Source organism: Anopheles maculipalpis, chromosome 3RL, assembly GCF_943734695.1.
Source record: "Anopheles maculipalpis chromosome 3RL, idAnoMacuDA_375_x, whole genome shotgun sequence".
Taxonomy (NCBI): Eukaryota; Metazoa; Arthropoda; class Insecta; order Diptera; family Culicidae; genus Anopheles; species Anopheles maculipalpis.
Genome location: NC_064872.1, coordinates 79024246 through 79043054, shown reverse-complemented (window position 1 = coordinate 79043054; position 18809 = coordinate 79024246). Strand labels below are relative to the sequence as shown.

The 18809-nt window shown below is 40.1% G+C and overlaps 1 protein-coding gene across 1 annotated transcript; it reads right to left on the bottom strand.

Moving 5' to 3' along the window:
* Positions 1 to 476: 476 nt before the first annotated feature.
* LOC126561030 (uncharacterized) lies at positions 477 to 18718 on the bottom strand. The gene is made up of 25 exons (XM_050216979.1): positions 18643 to 18718; positions 17209 to 17363; positions 16990 to 17136; positions 16762 to 16924; positions 16555 to 16686; positions 16294 to 16487; positions 16011 to 16183; positions 15765 to 15933; positions 15082 to 15275; positions 14535 to 15015; positions 14331 to 14454; positions 14183 to 14273; positions 11967 to 12028; positions 11777 to 11889; positions 3790 to 4056; positions 3467 to 3613; positions 2713 to 3007; positions 2279 to 2642; positions 2011 to 2179; positions 1624 to 1703; positions 1431 to 1544; positions 1207 to 1357; positions 816 to 1145; positions 624 to 738; positions 477 to 553 (listed from the first exon to the last, which is right to left on the bottom strand). Exons 1-25 carry the CDS (start codon positions 18716 to 18718, stop codon positions 489 to 491), a joined length of 4371 nt encoding a protein of 1456 aa, XP_050072936.1. The 3' UTR covers positions 477 to 488.
* Between the last annotated feature and the right edge of the window lie 91 nt (positions 18719 to 18809).

Sequence of the window (18809 nt, the reverse complement as noted above, 5' to 3'; positions counted from 1 at the left end):
ACGCACCAGTGGGTCGCGGGCTTTCGATATGTCTGTTCGTAGTTATTTTAAACGGGCGGTTACTTTTGGGCCATTAGCAAAAATGTGGAAATGTATACTAATTATTTTCAAAGAGAACTTAGGATGCTTGAAAAATTGATAAATGGTATATAACAGTTGATCTATGGCGGCGCCGATCGGTGTTCAAATCCCTTCCGGACCGTTCCCCCCGTAGCGAGGTCTGACTCTCCTTTGATGGCAGACGTAACCGTCATTATTTTTGTACAATGCTTCCAAGAGTTTGAGAAAAAAGTGCATCATTTAAGTTAACTGCAAAGTATTAATTTAAATTAATTAATGCATTCCTTACCACACAAAATTACACAATCTATTTTATTAAATATATCTTAAAATTAAAGTTCACAAACAGCATCATATCATGAGTATTAACATTAGTATTGCATAAGAGAAACGTTTATGCCTAAATTTGTTGATCGTTTTTGGTTCCGTTAAGCAGAAGGTGGACTAAGCTCATTGTTGTTTTCTTTCGGTGGTTCTGGTTTTGATATTTTCTCTACAAATAAAAAAAGTAATTCAAAGTTTAACTTTAAAACACACACTCATCAAATAAAGCTGACACTTACCGAGCTGCTTGGAGAGCAAATGCTTCTGCAGAGCAGAGATGGGGAACTCCAGGGTGAGAGCAACAATGGCACCCAAGATGTACGATGCTACTATCACCGAAATCACTTTTGTGTACTGGAAGGTAGCAAAAGAAAAAAACCTTTCATTAGTTTTCCTTTAGAATATTTTTCCCTCTCATCCAATAAACTCACCATCGACACGTTGCTGAAGTATGGAACATCACGCGTCCCGTAGAAAAAGTTCTTCAGGAAGAACACGTGACTAATATACGCACAGTACGTCAGCCGTCCCAGCGGTACAAAGAGTGGGAAATTGACGACACTCTTGATGAATCGATTGTAGTTGTAAATGATCCCGTACAGGACGATGGCACCGAACAGCGCCCAAGCATTTTTGTGCAGCGGGAAGAAGAGCGATATCCAGAGCGATGGTTTTTCAAAGTTGTTCGAATAGAAGATCATACTGATCATGAGCGTCAACATACCGCAGGGCACTGTCATGTACCAAAGGAATTTGAGGAACTGAAAGAGAAGTGAGGGTTAAAAATTCGTGGAAAAATAAAGCTATCTGCAGAAAACTTACTCCTGATCGGTTGCCCTTGTTATCGGATGTACGAACACGATAGTACAAATAGCCATAGACTACACCTCCTACGTAGCAGCCAATATTCGTATGGAATGGTATGTAGATCTTGTGGTACATCTCGTCAAACCAGTAAATGAAACGTTCCGCCCTGCAGAAACACAAATAACAGAATTTATTAATGATTTGTATCAACTCCAGATGGGTATGTTCCTGCTACGTACTGCAATGTGACGACAAACACACCATCAAACTGATAGAAGTAGACAACTAACGCTGGTATCAGGATAGCAATCGCGCCAGAAACGCTAAAGATGTGAACTACATACTTTTTATACCTAGAGAAAGAAGTTACGTTTAATGAGCTTTTAAAAATCGTCTATAAAATGGATAAAGCAATCAGGAAGATGACCATACTTAGTAACTGCCACTAGAATTATAAGTCCCACCGTAAACAGTTGATAGTCACAGGCCAGATACCATGCTTGTTGGAGACACTGCAAAGGTAAGAAGTAGCTCATAAAACCATATAAAATTACACATCTTATAAAGGTAATTTCACAGAACAATTCCCATCAGTGCGCTGTACGCCATTGTGATAATGAATTTATTTAGCGATGGTCAGATGTTGTCCCATGCACAAAGGTGCATAAAGAAAGAATCCCCTGACACCTTAAGAAATGATGATGATCACAACGATGATGGTCAAGCTGTGCGAATATCATTCAGGGGTCAATAAACTACCCTACAAATTGCCCAGGAAATTTCAAACCATGAATCATATGAGTCACTATGCATTCTTACCGGTTCGTCCGCATTAACGTAGTTGTTAACGTACAGCAGATTGGTCCACCAGTTCCGCCGGCACAGGTTACGCTCAACTTCAGCACCACGGGGCCACAGTGGACCATCCTGTAGCTTCGGCAACCAGGTTGCATGCAGCAATAAAATAAATGCGTACGCTGGTGTAAGTCTGTCCAATAGACCGAGAGCGAAGGAAAAGAAAACATAACAGCTAGTTCTTATATACCTTCGTCTTGCGCTGACATTGACGAATCGTTGCTCCGCTTACCGGATGTATCTGTACGCGACCGTCACAAATATAGCGGCCCAGCTAACCGTTTTCATCTTGGCCTGTGTGGTGAGGAAATGTATGCTGAGCAGAAAGCCACTCATCTCGAAAAATGACTGCACAATTAGCGATCCGTTTATCAGCATGTGCCCGAGCGGACTGTAGTACTCTGCTTCACGGTCCTGCGTGTTTGCAAACGATGTAGTGGTAAACAGATCACCACAGTGTCCGACAACCACTAGGCAGAAGGTGAAGAATCGGATCGCTTGGAAAAATTTCAAATCTTCGTTCAGTTGATCCTTAGAGCGGGATACCAATCGGTACCAGTTACGGACGAGTGAAAACGAAGTCAGAACCATCGTTTCTGTTTGGGGAAGAAATATAAGGCGCTTGTGTAAAAGTTTCGGTGAAGTATCGATAGAATTGGGACTTACTTCGACATGGAACATCCTTTTTGTAATGCTCATTGCCTAGCTGCTTGCTAGTGTAGTGGTCGTACCACGTGGAACTGATTACCAGCAGCAAGATCATGCCCGTGATGATCAGAAAACTAATGTCCAGCCCATCGATCGGTGTGCTTCGGTTCGGACCAGTACAGTACTCAATTTCGGTGTAGCCAGACAAATTGTATCGCTGGCGGAGGGCATGATTCTGACAGATATTAATCAAACGACCGTATCGTGCACGATCGTTGCTTACATTGTTGAAGACGTCTGCGTGCATGATGTACTAGAATGGAAAAGAAATGAGATGCAAAAAGGGAATCGTTACATCCAGACAGACTGGAGCCATATATAGTGAAGCCGAGGAGAGAATAAGGTAGCTGCGTCACGATCAATTTAATGAATGAAATTGAGTTATTGATCGTTATCGTTTCATGCAAACAAGGCAATATTTTTGTAGTAAACTTATTATCTCCCTCTGACACGTGATGTAATAGATCCAGACACGTATTACGAGAAAAAAGTATAATCATAGTGAGATTAATTGTATGCCATTAGCTAGTGCGTCACAGTGACGTACAGACTGTCCGTCTTGCTCCATCTTTGCCTCTAGTTGGTAAATAAACTCTTCTCAAAATTCGACACCTGTTGCAGCTTCCGTTTGATGAATTGTATTTGTTTTGCATTAGTAATTCACATCTGTTTCACACCTTGCCTGATTAATTCACTGTCCAGAGATACCTACCGGAAAGGAAATGGGAAACTTGTCCACAAACAGTTGTTCCGCCGCGTTTGGATCGAGTGACTGTACCAGCTGACGGCATCGTTCGATACAAAAGCCACGATCCAGATGATCGTGACGAAAGTGTCGCTTGGTGTCGTTGGAGAAATTCTGCAAACACAAAATACACAAGTCGAAATTTTAATAGGGTCGTTCTCCTTTTTTGCTGTGATGGGAGTCCACGATGTTAGCGTCATAAGCTGGTTGGTTCAAGTTCAAGCGCAGAACAGCTTACGGTAGGTCTGGTTAAGGTTACATCTGCTAGCCATTCCCACCGGTAGACGTACCTCGACCAGTCGCCAAAGGCTCGACTCTTGATCCGGTTTGATGATCGTGCGCGCGACACAGTAAACGACGTCCTCGGCGGGAACTTGGGGCGCTTGTGCGACACACCGGTCGTAGTCATCGTAGTCGTAAATCTTGGGCATACGATAGTATTCGTCCACTGCAGGTAGGAGGAAATGGTAGGTGAGTTGTAGTAGAAGTGAATCGATTAGAGAAATATGAAAATGGGCGTTTGGATGATCATTATGTGAGTTTAAATAGGGGTCTATCTGCGAAAATGGAGGTATAGTAAACAATAGAGGAACCACGATTGATCGAAACTGTGCCAGTGCAACTTGTACGCTATAATTTTTCACTTAAATGAACTGAATTCTTTGACACGCGGATAATGGGTTGCATTAACACCATAATTCATACGAGAACTCTGTACAATCTCCCCTGGCAAAACACGTACCGGTACTAGGTTTGTAGGTTTCTCGGTGTGTTTGTTTGTTAATGATGCAACCCAGTCCCGCTAGTTAACCATCTATCACCACATCCGATGTAACTAGACGGTGTAGTCCGTTGGCCGTACGATCAGGTGAACGTTCACGTTGTTCTAGGGATACACAAACATCGCATTGGCTACCGGCGTAGCGCGCGTGCCACAAGCTAAACCAGTTTTGTGACCAATCGCGATACGCAAGGGTCACGATCACATCTTTCCTTGGCTGGGAACATCAGGGGCGAAGAAATTCCGATTCGCTCAGCACTGATAGGAAGATCGTGCAAGAAAGATGACACAAAAACGTGACAGTAGTATGGGGGAACTCTTGGTTGAAATAAGCTCAACTTTAGAAAACGACGGGGTTTTGGACATTCTACAGGAATCCGAGGACACAAGCTATCAAACACGTGTTTTATCAGTTTTCCATTCTCATCACGTTACATGATCCCTACCCGTTGATGATCTCATTGCATAATTGAAATCATCCGATAGTTAAACATATAATTACACTTGCCCTGCTCGAGCGGTTAAATCAATCTCCAGACTTAATTGATCTCTCAGGAATAACTTTATTTTGAAGGCTATTCCTAGACATTCCCCGGGAAAATGGGTTGTTGTTATTTTAAATCCCATCATATGTTCCTGTTTGCATGAAGCAGACTTCAACAAACAACAAAATAAACCTTCTAGTCAATTTGGGAATTCCCCGGATGCAACAACAGGCAAAAAAAAACGTATCGTCGTCTGGTTTGATGCATAATGAAACGATCACAATTTTCCATCGGAAAACCTGTTCCAGCTCTCGAACGATAGGCTTGTTTCTTTGGCAAGCACGTCTTATAATAGAATGTTTTTTAAGGTTTCGTGACGACATCCAATTCTACCGATTACCGACGCCTGTGCCTAGTAGCTCAGGAAAACTGATGATGATCAGGTGAACTGGTGATCGATTGCAATTGTGGTTCAATTACGGGCAGAGCTTGCAGGTTAACGTCTGATCGCGTTAAGTAACTCAAATGGAAATTACAATTACAAAACTAAATAATTTTTCTGTTTATAGATTTATATCCAATATAGAGGTTTTCTCAGATCAGTTTATAAACAGAACAGCGGTTAAGCAGCATCGCATCCGGTTTGGTGCCATGTAAACCACAAACCAGTCACACAGTGTGTGTGTTAGGACACAAAATTGCGACGCGATTCATGTGATCAGATCAGAAACAATAGTTTACTGTGAGTATCATATAGCATTTGAATAAATCGGCGCGGTTTGCGGTACACGCGTCACACTTTTTATTGCCTAGCGTTCCTACTGAATACTACCAGGACAGTAGGAGATAGAAGCTAATTGCAGCATCAACGACGGTTATTATAAACGCTTTACGACTCGCAGCACGGTAGAATAACGATCGCGCATCTGAAATGTAAAACAACGCCTCGATCAGCACATCCCTTTTGCTACAATGTTTCACTAGATCAGGAATGTTCTATCCTCAGCTACGACATGAGATCGACATCGACTTTTGGTCAAGGTAAGGGTCAAGGTGTAGGATTTTGAACACATTTCCGCTAGACATCGCTGTTGCCCACCTGTGGTATGCAAATGTGCGATAGAATCCTCGAATAAGTTTTACGACCACGCCTGCCGGAACTGGTTTAATTTTGGAACGCGTTCAACGTTATTTTAAAACTTTTTAAATGTTCTTAAAGGGCAGCCAGAGTTTGATGAATCTTTTGTGTGTGAGCAGGTCACCATAACTCGTTCTAGAAGGTTCTACCTACCAATATATCAGCTATACACAAGCCCCTTTTTCTTTTAACGGGAAGTATTTACCCCGTACGTGGTGCTGACCACGAGGCTCATATTACAAAGAGAAAGATGCAAAGAACAAGTACTTCAAACTCTTGTGCAGATGAGAAAACCTGTTTACAGTACTAAAGGTAGCATAATGACCACTGGGAAAACCGTTTTATTTCGCTTCTGATAACCGAACTAGGACGCAATAGAACTTGCACATCATTAACGTACTTCAGGTACTGTCATTACTTTCTCGTGGAAAGCAAATTATAAAAACCGGTTCTTATAGGTGGAAAAAATCTCTAGAAAGGGATGAAATCCACGTCACGGTTTGTAGTTTTGTAAAGTTGACAGTCTTACAGAGATTTTTTTCCCTTCTTGAATAACAGTTCTTAATCGCAAATCATTACGTATCGTTCCGCTTGTAGGAGCTCCACACTCCCATTTATTTCAATTCACCCCAAGAAGGGCTTATTATTTGTCTTAACGACTATGTGTTACTCTGAGACGATCTGCAAAGCTCCCGTTCCAGACAGACCACCGATCGATTCCCGAACAAATGTCGGTGAACTCACTGTGGAGAAAATGGTAATTATCGACTTGGTCTTGGCATAGATACAAGTCGGTAAGACACGGAAAGAAACACACTCATTCCCCGTTGGCGGGATTTTTTGGAATTCTCGTCCAACCATCCGGATACTAGTGTTGGTGGGAACGGATTTTAACACCTGATTTCGAGAACCTGTGTGACATAAGTCACCTGCAAGTTTGAGCGAGCACGAGAGTGGGTTGGATTTCCTTTCGTCTTAACCAGTTTAGCACGAGCATTCAAAGCGCTCGATCTTTCCGAGCCTGGACTATGGTTAGTATGCTTCCCGGTCCCCTAGAAGCTTCTACAGCCGCTAATTAGATCGAGTGGATCGTTCGTCTGCTTCCCTTCTTGAAATGGGGATCGCTTTAATCTCACCCCATTGATGCGACTGTTCGTCAGGTTCGTTCATTTGATGTGCAAATTAAATAAACACAGCAGACAGGCAGATGATTCCTGCATATCTTAAAAAAAAGCCTCTCAGACACCCTTAATCGCAGCAAACTTTAAGAACTTTACCACGAAAAAGTTAGCGCTGTTGTCACGTTTGCTGTATTGTTTTCTGTGTTGCCGGGACAAATGTAAAACAAAATGCGCGCCACATATATGTTAAAAACCACTTCATCGGCGGGCCTTAGTTAGAACGGATCGCACAAAATAGCTCCACACCTTAATGGGTAAAACGCGAGTTGAATTTAACCGTTTTTCTGGCTGTAAGAAGGTGCGTCTTACAGTGCGACTGTGTGGTCCTTTATGAAAGCGTGTGGCGGGAGACAACCCCGCTAGCCGGTTACGTTTGGTTCTGTATTGCCGAAAACCTGTAACTCTCAAGGGTGACATTTTATCCGCTATTTCTATAGTTTGATATCGGTGAGGTTATAAAAGCGTAGCACGATGCCAGGTGAATCATTCACAATAAAGAACACACGTAACGTTTGTTCGTTTCCGGATTCGTGCCTTTGGCGATATCGGGAAATAAGTATTCTGATGCAAAGTTATATCACAAATACACAGAAAAAAAAGTTCTCTTTCATAAGGAAATAATTAAAAATGATTCATTTGAGTATATGCAAAAAGAAGGCTCTTCATAAGCTTCTAAAAAGACTTAAAATAGATCCTCTTTTGTTTGGTGCTGCGTATGCATATGCATAGATTTTATTGTTATTTTAATTTTATTTTACAATCTCAGAAAACAAAAGCTGGAGCTGAGAAATCAGTTTCCGCGTTAGCCTGGTTTTTAATTTTGAATTTTGCGTAACCGATCTGTTACTATGTGGTGAATTATTGGCCTGACTTGATGAAGATTTGCCACCAATTTGACAGCTTTCTTCTATGTCGAGGCTTATCCATGCATTTTGGTAACGAAGCCGATCGGGTATCAAATCCCATCCAGACGATTCTCCCGTAGCAAAGATTGACCATCTAGTTATGACGTATCACAGAGTCTCGTTTTTGACCGGATACTATTCGTAATTTTACCAAAGAAAAGCAAATAAAATTGGTTAAGTGGAAAGACAAGAGATTGTTGCCCTAATTTTCAAACATCAGACCAAACCCCGATTTACTTTCTACACGGAAGCCGTTGTGCTGTAACATGTGTGAATTGTTTTTGAAATCTTCATCAACAGTCTAAGCTACCAACGTTTCTTCGATAATTAGACAAGCAGTTCAACGTTTTCGAAAGTTTGAATGCATTCTTATGAGTTGATCTTAAAAAATAATCCCAGGCTTTATTTAATAGCCTTTTTTTAAATTTATCCCATATTAACTTAATAGGAACTTTGATGTTGTGATGAAAATGTTTTCATGACGGAAAGAATTCATGCAATTGGCTATTCGCCGTAGGTCGGCTTGGTCGGCATGATCGGGCAGAGCGTTAAGCCACGAAGAAATCCCTTGCTCCATCCAGAAAAATCATCCATTTTCTAAGAAACCTTTATTTCTGTACTTTACTACATACTTATGATTGTCGGTGTCCCAAGATTCGTGCAAAGCTCTTCTCGTTAATGAATAGCTCTATCAGTTCTATCTCAGCAGAAATTCCATTTATCTTGCTAAAAAAGATCCACCCATCAAGCGGCCAGGAGAATCCATTTCTAGTTGAGCAATATCATGCCATCGATTGTTGTGTGATGAGTTCCGGGGATTCTGTTCTATAATTTACTCCTCCATCTTCTTGATGGCTCCATAATATCTGGGATTACTAATTGATTGTAACGTTGCGTCATAATCGCGTATTAACTGTGATCAATGATAGGGCAGGCTCTGCAGTCTAACTACCTAATCGTCCCTTGCATTAAGCAATTGTTCAATAAAAACAACCAACTTTACACAATCTCGTACATCGTGTGTCAGCGTGTGTCACAGTGTATTGCTGCAAAGCTAGTCACCTAGCTGTGATTGGAATTAACAAGTTCGATAAAATCGGGCACGCACTTCGGGTACCGGCTTTCGGGCGTTGTACAGTGTAAGCAGGTCAACAATTGCATTATGTTTCAAGTAGCAGGCAGGCAGGCTCATCTTCAGGCGTGGGAGCAGAAGGACACGTTTGCCCTGGTTGGAAATTTATTTACATTTTTTCTACAACCGTCACCTTGAGCATTGAACGGTGCGCATTACATAAAGGTGATAATTTGTGAACTTTTTTGTACCACACTTTAATTCCTAGCGTATTGTGATTCATACAAAAAACTGCTTGTAAATGAAGCAGAATTTTATGGTTTTGTTGATTTATGGTTCTTGGTGCTGCTATGATCGATGCTGATTGCAGCCCCGGTCCCGGTTGGCACAAGTCGGCTGCTTTACTAATGAGAAACAAATGGCTCGTCACACTATCTTTCGCGCTTCCTTTCCCACCGGACTTCCCTGAAGGGCCTATAATCATAGAACGGTGTTACAGGGCGGTTCATTAACACGTTCCAGCGATGGAGATGGATGCAATTAGTCGGTAAATTAAGATATCTCTATTTTTCAAGGGATGATCGCGTAATGGAATGCTTATGCTGCATAATAAAACTCTCACACAATGTTCTCTTTTTTTGGAGAAACAATAAAATATACTACTTTGCAGCTAAATATAAATCCAAATTGACATTGACATTGAACTCTACGATAGCAGTAGCACAACAATGAAAACTATTTTGATTTACATGTTAGTGTCGTGATGTGACCACATGAAAAAGAATCCACCCTCTCGACGAAAAACCCGTTTCGGATCAGCTGTAAGGAAGTGTGAAGCTACACCACCAAACGGTGCGCACTGTTGATCCGTTTTATTAGACCGCTGGCCGAAGGTCTCTCGAGCATCTGGTGATGAAGCGGCTCAAGCAGAACTATCAAATACCGACTAATCCCAACTGCTATCTAAACAGAAGTAACGGAGAGGGTTCTAAAAAACTGCGCATGAGAAAATTCTACATTTTGGGTAAACAACGTGAGTAATGTTCTTTAAACAAATTGCGTACCACATAACACATAAGGCGCTTCTTCCATTAGCCCTAATCTAAAATTCGGATTAGCAAAAGAGTAAACAAATGGTCGGTAGTACCAATGCTTGTTTTTTTTTTTTGCATTGGAAAATACAGCATATCGTGTGTATTAAGATCGCAACCAAACGCAAATTAAAAGAACATTCTCGAAAAGGAAGCTGAATCCGGGGTGACTTACAGCAACTTTGGGGGGAAACGGTTTGTGAATCTTGCACGAGCTCATCTTCCGCTTCTTCCCGTGCTGATTGACACCCTTTTTCGTATCGTTCAACATAAATTAATTCCTGACCCACTGGTTCGGGTTTGGGCCGGTTCCATTAGGCAACGAATGTGAACAACGGTTTGGCGGGATGTGTGTTTTTCATTTACACGGTTGGAGTTTCTTTTTTTAGTTTATTTTGCTAAACTTGCAGAAAAGCTTAAAGCACAATTTTTTTGCCTTTGTACAAAAATACACATGAGTTAGTCATATTTTAGGCTGTTTTTAAAATGATTCATTATTCTGGTTTATCTTTTAAGGTTAGAAATTATATTCATGTTATATCGTTTTTTTAATTCTAAAATTCGTTTAATCCATTTTCTCTTTTGATGTATAGATTAACTCTTTTCTTCTCCTTAACTTTTAACGACCTCTACTAGGTCACTCCGGAAATCGAATGACTTACTGGACTTGCCGATACCACGTAGATGGATAGTCAGTCCTTACCCCGGTCCTGCAGTGGAAAGACCGGCGCGGCTGTCGCCTTTACCACCGGACCATCCTCTAGATCCTCCAAATTAACTCTTTACGTTGGTTTAAATTTTAGTAGTTCAAAATGAAAAGTTATTTAATACAATGCTACCTCTTCTTTAATTCCCATTTAAATAAACATCATTTGAACGATTCCTTTTGTACAACAAAAACGACCTTTTTCGACCATAAAAAAGTTTCGACATTTATGAAATAGGAAAAAACACTGTCCTGAATTGAAAAAAAAAACTATAAATAAATGAATAAAACCCATTTGTATTCCTAATACTATTATTGAAAATAAAGCACACACGAATATTCTTGGATAAAACTGTAAATCGGACAAAAGAGTGCTTAATTCTGCTTCCCATCTTGTGTTACCAACATTTACATTCAAAAATAATTCACTTTGCTCCAGAACTTTCCACAATACATGAGAATAAATATTATCTTTTGTAGATTTAATATATTTTTTAAATTCATTGACTTAACGAAAAATCGACACAGCATTTAATATCACACTTACAATTCACAAACGAAGCATCACTCGTCTGCATAGAACCGATCGTTGCTAGCACAAAAATAATCGCCAGAAAAGAAGAAACAGGCCTTAGGCAGGATGACATTTTGAGGTTCATTACTATTCTTTGTTCTGCACTCATCCGAACATCACTTTCCATATCACGATCAAAACTACGTTAAGCACAAATTTCACTGTTATAAAGTTCTTAAAAATAAACACTAATATACTCTTCTACACTATTCAATGCACTTTTGAAATGTTTAAAAATGGAACAAATTTTAAATAAAACAAACGACTAATCCCACTGGAAAGCAAATCGCTCGAACGCTTCCTTGCACGCGTGTGATCGTTCGGATGCTCCGGCGTCAACTGACACTCGCCGAACGGTGCCAACGGCGTTTTGGTTTAGAATGGTTTCGTCCCGTCACCGTTATCCCTGGTCCAAACGTTTCGATCGCTTCGTTGCGAAAGTGATCCAGCCCGCCCGCTAAAAAGCGCGAATAAAGCGAGCGAGCGTGAGCGTGAAAAGCGTGTTGCTGGCGAGTGTGAGCGAAAAAAGCTCACCTCGCATCCGCGTGAGCGTGAGCAGGTGAGACTCACTTTTCCACCACGTGTTGCGGCGGTTGCTGGTGGATGCCGGTTAGCATTCGGTAAACAGGTGACTGTGCGATGTGCCGAAAATTTGCGATTCAAATGAACGTAGGGCATTGGTCGGTTGTTTACTTCCTAGCCGGGTTTAGGTTAACTTTTTTAGATTTGTTTATTTATAAGCGCGTTCAATTCATAATTATCTTTATTAAATGTGCTATTGCTGGAAAGTTTTAGTATCGTTTGGCTTACGTTCTGTTTATTGTAAATATACATCAAAACTGAATATAAACTTAGGAATATAATGTTAACAAAAAATTAGTAAATACATTACCTACTTTCGTCGTTCTCCTAATGCTCACAAAGCAACGATTCATATTTAGGTGGTTCCCCTCCCACTAACGTTGGGGTTGAACGCGGGAAAAAGATTGGTTCACACTCCCGCGTTGGCGTCACAACGATGAGTTTGCTGATTTTTATGCAAATTTCTATCACCTCAAAAGAACTTTTGCCTAGGAGGAAAATGTGACCGACCGGTGAATCATGTTTCGTCACTTGTAAATTAATTTGATGCATGTTATTGATTTTTTAATAGAAGATGAAGTGTTCAAATTCGATGTAATACTTGACAGTAATGTTGCTTTTGGGTTATCCGCTTTGTGTCTCCACTTCCAGCTCTTGCCAATGATGCGAATGATGCGTTAAGATGATAATTGGTACAGTAAGCAGCCATTTCCTGCTACATAGGAAAATGTGGACGATCAATGTAGTTGGAAAGGGTCAAGAGAGTTCAGTACGATGGATATCACAAACGTACGAATTACGAATACTGTCACATTAAAATCATAACTTCAAGCCGTTCAGTGTAACGAACGTTATTTGTTGAACTAGTTATGCACGATTGTCCGTGAAATTTTGAATCGCGTCCTTGAGAGTGCCAGTTCTTAGTTGATAGCGGGACGATGCGCTACCGGGTAAGGGTAAGTAAATTTACAAATGTTTAAAACTGGGCAATAACAGCGTTATTGTTTGATTTTTGATAATATAAAATAGTTAACCATGTTATCTAAAGATGAACATCTCAACCTCTGTTATTTTATTTTTATAAAGAAGGAATCGAAGGGAATCTCACTAAAGACACCAAAACCTTTACCCGGCTCAAAGGAGAAACCCATCAGTGTAACACGGGTTATTTCGTCTATATATCCAGCGAAAAACATACGCTACGATCTTAATTGAACCATGCAAAGAAGACTATTTCGCCATAAAGAAACTGTGTGTCTCAGAAAGCCAGAACGGCTTAATGACAGTAGAGCGCTAACGCTAAACTTGTAGAGCAACTAATCTTGTAAATTAAAGCTATATCTTGAAGATTTTTTCCTCAAAAAGGAATATTTAAAAAAAACTATCAAATGAAGTCACTTTTAACATTTCAAATCGGACAATTCGTCACCATCCGCATTCGCTTTAGAACGTAACTTTTCCTCGTTTAAAATTTTGTATAATTTTGGCATAATCCTAATGCGCCTACCTAAAAAATACATCTCTTGGGTAGAATAAGTTTTTACGCTTTGACACGAAATAAAACCAGTTCTTTTGTGCAAAATCTGACGCATGTTCGTGCATCTGATCCTGTTCATCTGCCATGTGACGAAACCAGAGAAGTAGGAAACAAAAGGAACGCAAAAAATTAGCATCCAGTGGAACGGTTCATCGCTTGCCGCGGCGTTGCTGTCTTTGGTTCGTTATCAGGTGGAACTTTATTGCTGGGGATTTTGAATCATTCCTGTCGATCGGGAAACGCAATTTTCATGACGTCAAATGCTTGTGAGCTTGGGTGAAAGTAACGCTTTGTTTTTGTTTATTGAACGGCGCTGTGTCCGGTTTGTTGTTTGTTATTTTGGTTGGTCAGAATTGTTTGGATTTTTGAGAAAAAAAAATCTTTATCTGCATCTGGAATAAAACCTGTCTGGGAAGCATCTTGGAAAGCCGCCAACATAACAGCATAGGCAAAAGAAATTTGGGTTTAAAAGTATGCCAAAATTAGAAGAAATCAAATGGGTTAGAGAACTTCTACGATGTAATTTTTTTAATTCTCCGAAAGTAAAACAAAAATTTATTATTAATTTTGTTATGAATTTAGGAACGGTTCTTGTTTGATTTTCTCAAATTTTCCCTAAATTTTTATTTACATCTCATCCTTCTTTTCTTCAAAACTCGGTACGATCGGTTTTTCATTGTTATTTGTAGCACTTTCTTCGTCCACCCGATTCGGCTTTTTACCTAGACGAAAAATAAAAACAATTGAAATCTTACTCTTCGAGGAGAGCGTTTAGAAGCTTTTACCTTTAAAACTACCAAACAGGATATGATTCTGAAGCGCGGAAGTAGGTAACTCGACCAGCAAACAGAGAACAAGTGACAGCAAACAGGACATTACTATCGCACCACACACCAAGGAAAGCTTCAAATAAACATAAACAAACAAGCCCATTATTGTCATCTTTTGCCATTGGTGCGTTTCGCTTTCCTTCACTCAATTACCGTAAGTGCATCGCTGTAGTAAACCGGTCCCCGTGCACTGATAAACATGAAGCGCATCACGTACGTATGTATCAGGTACGCACCGTACGCTAATCGGCCCAACGGCTCAAAGAACGGATAGTTGAGTATACGCTGCAGTACACCATTAACGCCGTAGATGCAACCAATAAGAATAATGCCTATCCCGATACCGAAAAGATTCTTCATGATGGGGAAATAAATCGCCATCCACAGGGACGGTTTTTCGAAATCGTTCACGTAGAATATGTACGCCGGCATCAAGGACAGTGGAAAGATCAGCAACGTTGCATACCATACGACGCGGAACGCTTTACTTTCGGTGAGATTTATCGAACGCAGGCGTAGCTCGTTGTAGATGACACCGGTCAGCACGCCCAGCATGTAGTTGCCGAAGTTTATGTGCGCCGGGATGTACGCCTGCAGGTAGAACTTGTCGTACCAGAGGACGTACCGTTGGGCTCTGTAGGGATGACAAGGAAAGCAATGGTCTAATTCCGTTCATTCTTATTACTTGAAGACGACTTACTCCAGCGTAACGAGGAACGTTCCCTCTAGCTTTTGGTGGTATATGAAGAAAGCTGGAACGATGTACGCCGCGGCAAGCACAAGCGATAGAATGGCAATTTTGGCTCGAGGAAATTTTATGATCGTGATCAGTACGATCAGTGCTATGATGAATACTTGAAATTCGGTCCCAAGATACCATCCTTGCTGGATACACTAGAAGAAGGAAAAGGAAAAATAAATGTTTGACTACAACTTGTGAAAATACAAACTGGAAGGGATTGAGTGAGTTCAAACATTTATTAAATTAATATTAAAATATATTAAGCAAACAGTATTTTTTTATCAAACACTAAAATACCCTGTTTGAAGAAATGTTGACCATTTTTTCTACAGTTTTATATTTTAATGAAAGAAAAATTAAGCTGGTGGGTTCATGAACTCGTGTAAATCCAAATCGATTCTAAGTCATCTATGGTATATTATTTATTTATAATCAATTATGACGGATCAGTGCCGTATTGTTAGGGGCATGTCATAAGAAAACATTTTTCAAAGTACTGAAAAATTATTGATATGTTATAATGCCTTGAAAAATCATAAATTAAAATGTATAAAAAGTATAAATTATCATACAAAAATTACAAACCCAGTTTAATTATAGCTATTATTAAAAAAAATCACCAAAAACAAATCCAAGCTTACCGGTTCATCCGCATGCACATAGTTGTTTACGTACAGCAAATTCGTCCACCAGTTGCGGCGACAGAACGTTTGCTCCGTTTCTGCACCCACACGCCACAGTGGACCGGTTTGTAGCTTAAGCAACCACGTGGCATGAAGCAAAATCACAAACGCATAGACTGGAGTTAACCTGTGGTGAAATACCATTAAGATAGCTTAATTCCTTTCCATTATATACCTCACAATCTTCCTTCGCCTTCCATTTACCTTATGTATCTGTACAGAATAGCCACCGGCACGTAAAGATAGCTTACGCGACCCTTACGCTTCTCGGCAAAGCTCAACACCTGGATCGCCAACAGTGTTCCACTCATCGCGAGAAACGTTTGCGTGATCTGCACACCGTTCGTGAGAATCGCGCTACCGACGCTGTGCATCACCTTGCATAAACAAAGGCGCAAATTAGTACTACGGTTGGCAGCCTTCAACTCGAGCTGTCGAGCTAAATATATTTTTGGTTTTGTTTTGTAGAAAACAAAAGAACACTTACTTGCTCGAGCTTTTCCGAATGGGTTGTAGGTGAGACGACCAGCAGTAAGGCTGCATGGCCAAAGATAACCAGTGACATGGTGAAAAACCGAAACGCCTGAAGGAAGCGTAACTTTTGATGCGTTTCATCACGCGAGCGTGACGTTAGCCGATACCAGTTGCGTTGGATCGAGAAGGACACCAAAACCATTTTTCCTTTTGAAAGTAATCGGGGTGATTGAAATGCAATAAGAAATTTTAAAATTAAAAACTTAATTCTTACGTTTACTCTCGAGCGAATGTTTGTAGTGTTCGGTGCTGAGCTTGTAGTTGATTGAGCTGTCGTACCAGGATGATAGGATCACACATAGTATAAGCAGACAAAGAATGATCAAAAAGGACTTGTCAAGTGCATCTAAAATTGAAATAAAGATAGAAATAAATAAAGGTTACGTTTATGAACTACAAATGGTTTATAAACCACGCTCACCCAAAGATAACTCATCGGATGATTTGTCGCACGACACTATCTCTGTATGAGCCAACAATCCGTACGTTTCGTTCAGTTGCTTGTTGATGCAAATCTCCACTAGGTCTGCATACAAATCCTGATAGGTTAGGGTGTTTTCTAAAATGCCATCTTTAAAATTGTACTAAAAAAAAGGTAAGGTATACGTTATGAAAATCTGTTCTGCTTTTAGTTGATAAAAAACCTTACCCTAAAGTCGATTGGAAACGTTTCTACCGTAAGGGCTTTTCTTTCCTGTGGCGATAGTTTTTCAACCACCTTTTGACATTTTTTAATACACACGAATCGTCTCAGCACCTTGTGATTGTAGTGTCGTTTGTAGTCGCTAGAAAATTCCTTCACAAAAGTTAAGAAAATGGTTAGATGCAAATGCTTGCTAAGGGTGATTTCGTATTAACTGTTATACACCTCAATAAATTTCCATAGTTCGGATCGATTGTCCGGTTTCAGTACGACCGTACTGCCGCAATACACATCGGGCGGTTCATCCGGTCCAGATGACTGTAGACACTCGTCATAATCGTCCATCTGCCAGAGCTTTGGCATACGGTGATACTGTGACACTGTGTTGAAGGCGAAATTAGGTGTGTGTGTGTGTGTGTGTGTGTGTGGTTTTTTATTCAGTCATCACAAGCAAGGTCATGGGTCCAACGATCGCAGTGTTAAACAGCGGGAACATTTATGTCGTAATGGAATTAGCAGAAAGTAAAAAAAAAAATTAATGTGCGTATGGTTGAGATAAAATTCATACATGCATTTCTTCGTCTTACGGTTGGTTTTTTTTTTTATCGAGCGAAGGTTAATTTAACTTTTTAGCTTTGCATTGAAAAGAGTACAGTGTAGCAAACACGCTCTAATACTTGGTATATCCTTTGTATCTATTTTACATAACCTTCAGCCGATGTAAATTAAATGAACTTTGTTGAACGAAAATTATTATAATAAAGTGTAGGTACACGAAATTGTGCGAGGACCGAGGTACACGTCTTCACAGGGCAGTACCGGGATTCAAATCCCAACCGGACCATTTCCCGCAGTGAGAACTGACTATCCAACTACGTGGTACCGGCAAGTCTAGTAGTAAGCCATTCGATTCATGACCTATAGGGTTGATAAACCAAGAAGAAGTAGTGTAGTTTAAGTTGAAAAATAAAGAAGTAAAGGTTAATCAGAACCCTATTGAGCAATATTACTGAACAGAAGAGTGTTTCATCTTAGGTCAAAGACTTTTGGTCCACAGTCCATCGCCAAAGGACATGACGAGTACAAAGGAGTAGAAATTTGGCTCGTGAGAAGCCCTTATTATTAAATGTACACATCTTTGTGCATTAAACTAACGTGAGAGTTGAAATGCTGCACAAAAACAACAAAAACAGAAGTATATGCTCATGGTCGTATCGCATCAAGAAGCACCCAATATTTAGTTAAATGTAATTATGTGATTGACAATTGATCGACTTTTAAACAAAAAAAAAGGTGTGCGAAGATCTCCATGAAAAGTTTTATGCGCTGGTTTTACGTTAAAATGGGACTAAGTCTCATTCGTTTTCTCTTTGCGTAGCACTCACAATTAACTCACTGTAATTTTATGTGTTGAAAAATAGAAAACTATTCGTCTTAGTGAAACGAATATCAATTTCGGTCGTAAAGGACACTTAAGAAGAGAATTAAATGAAAAGCATGGTTAGTCAGTGGTTGCAGCTTCAACAGAATAGTCTTTACCATTCGCTTGATTTTGTAACAAACTTTAATTTAATACACACTTCAATTTATACACTTTAAAGACTAATAGTAACTCCATACTCCACCAATCGTTTAATCGCTACACCCAGTAATACTAACTTGCTATAAATTCGCCTGCACTTCTCACTACGCATAAAGTACACAGCACACACAACATGTGATAGAGATTCCCCATTGTGTTTTCCTCCTTTTTCCTATTCTAATTATGTCACACAAGAATTGCTAGTCTGCTTCCAACCTGGTGCTACACCTTCCACCGTTGAACC

Bases quoted from the DNA above. Each gene is read 5' to 3' on its own strand.
- LOC126561030 (XM_050216979.1), bottom strand. From the start codon at position 18,718: ATGGGGAATCTCTATCACATGTTGTGTGTGCTGTGTACTTTATGCGTA. The intron at 14,274-14,330 runs GCTTCTAAACGC...TTTTTCGTCTAG, and splicing joins TGGTAGTTTTAAAGGTAAAA to GTAAAAAGCCGAATCGGGTG. The intron at 3,008-3,466 runs GTAGGTATCTCT...TTTCCATTCTAG, and splicing joins AGTTTCCCATTTCCTTTCCG to TACATCATGCACGCAGACGT.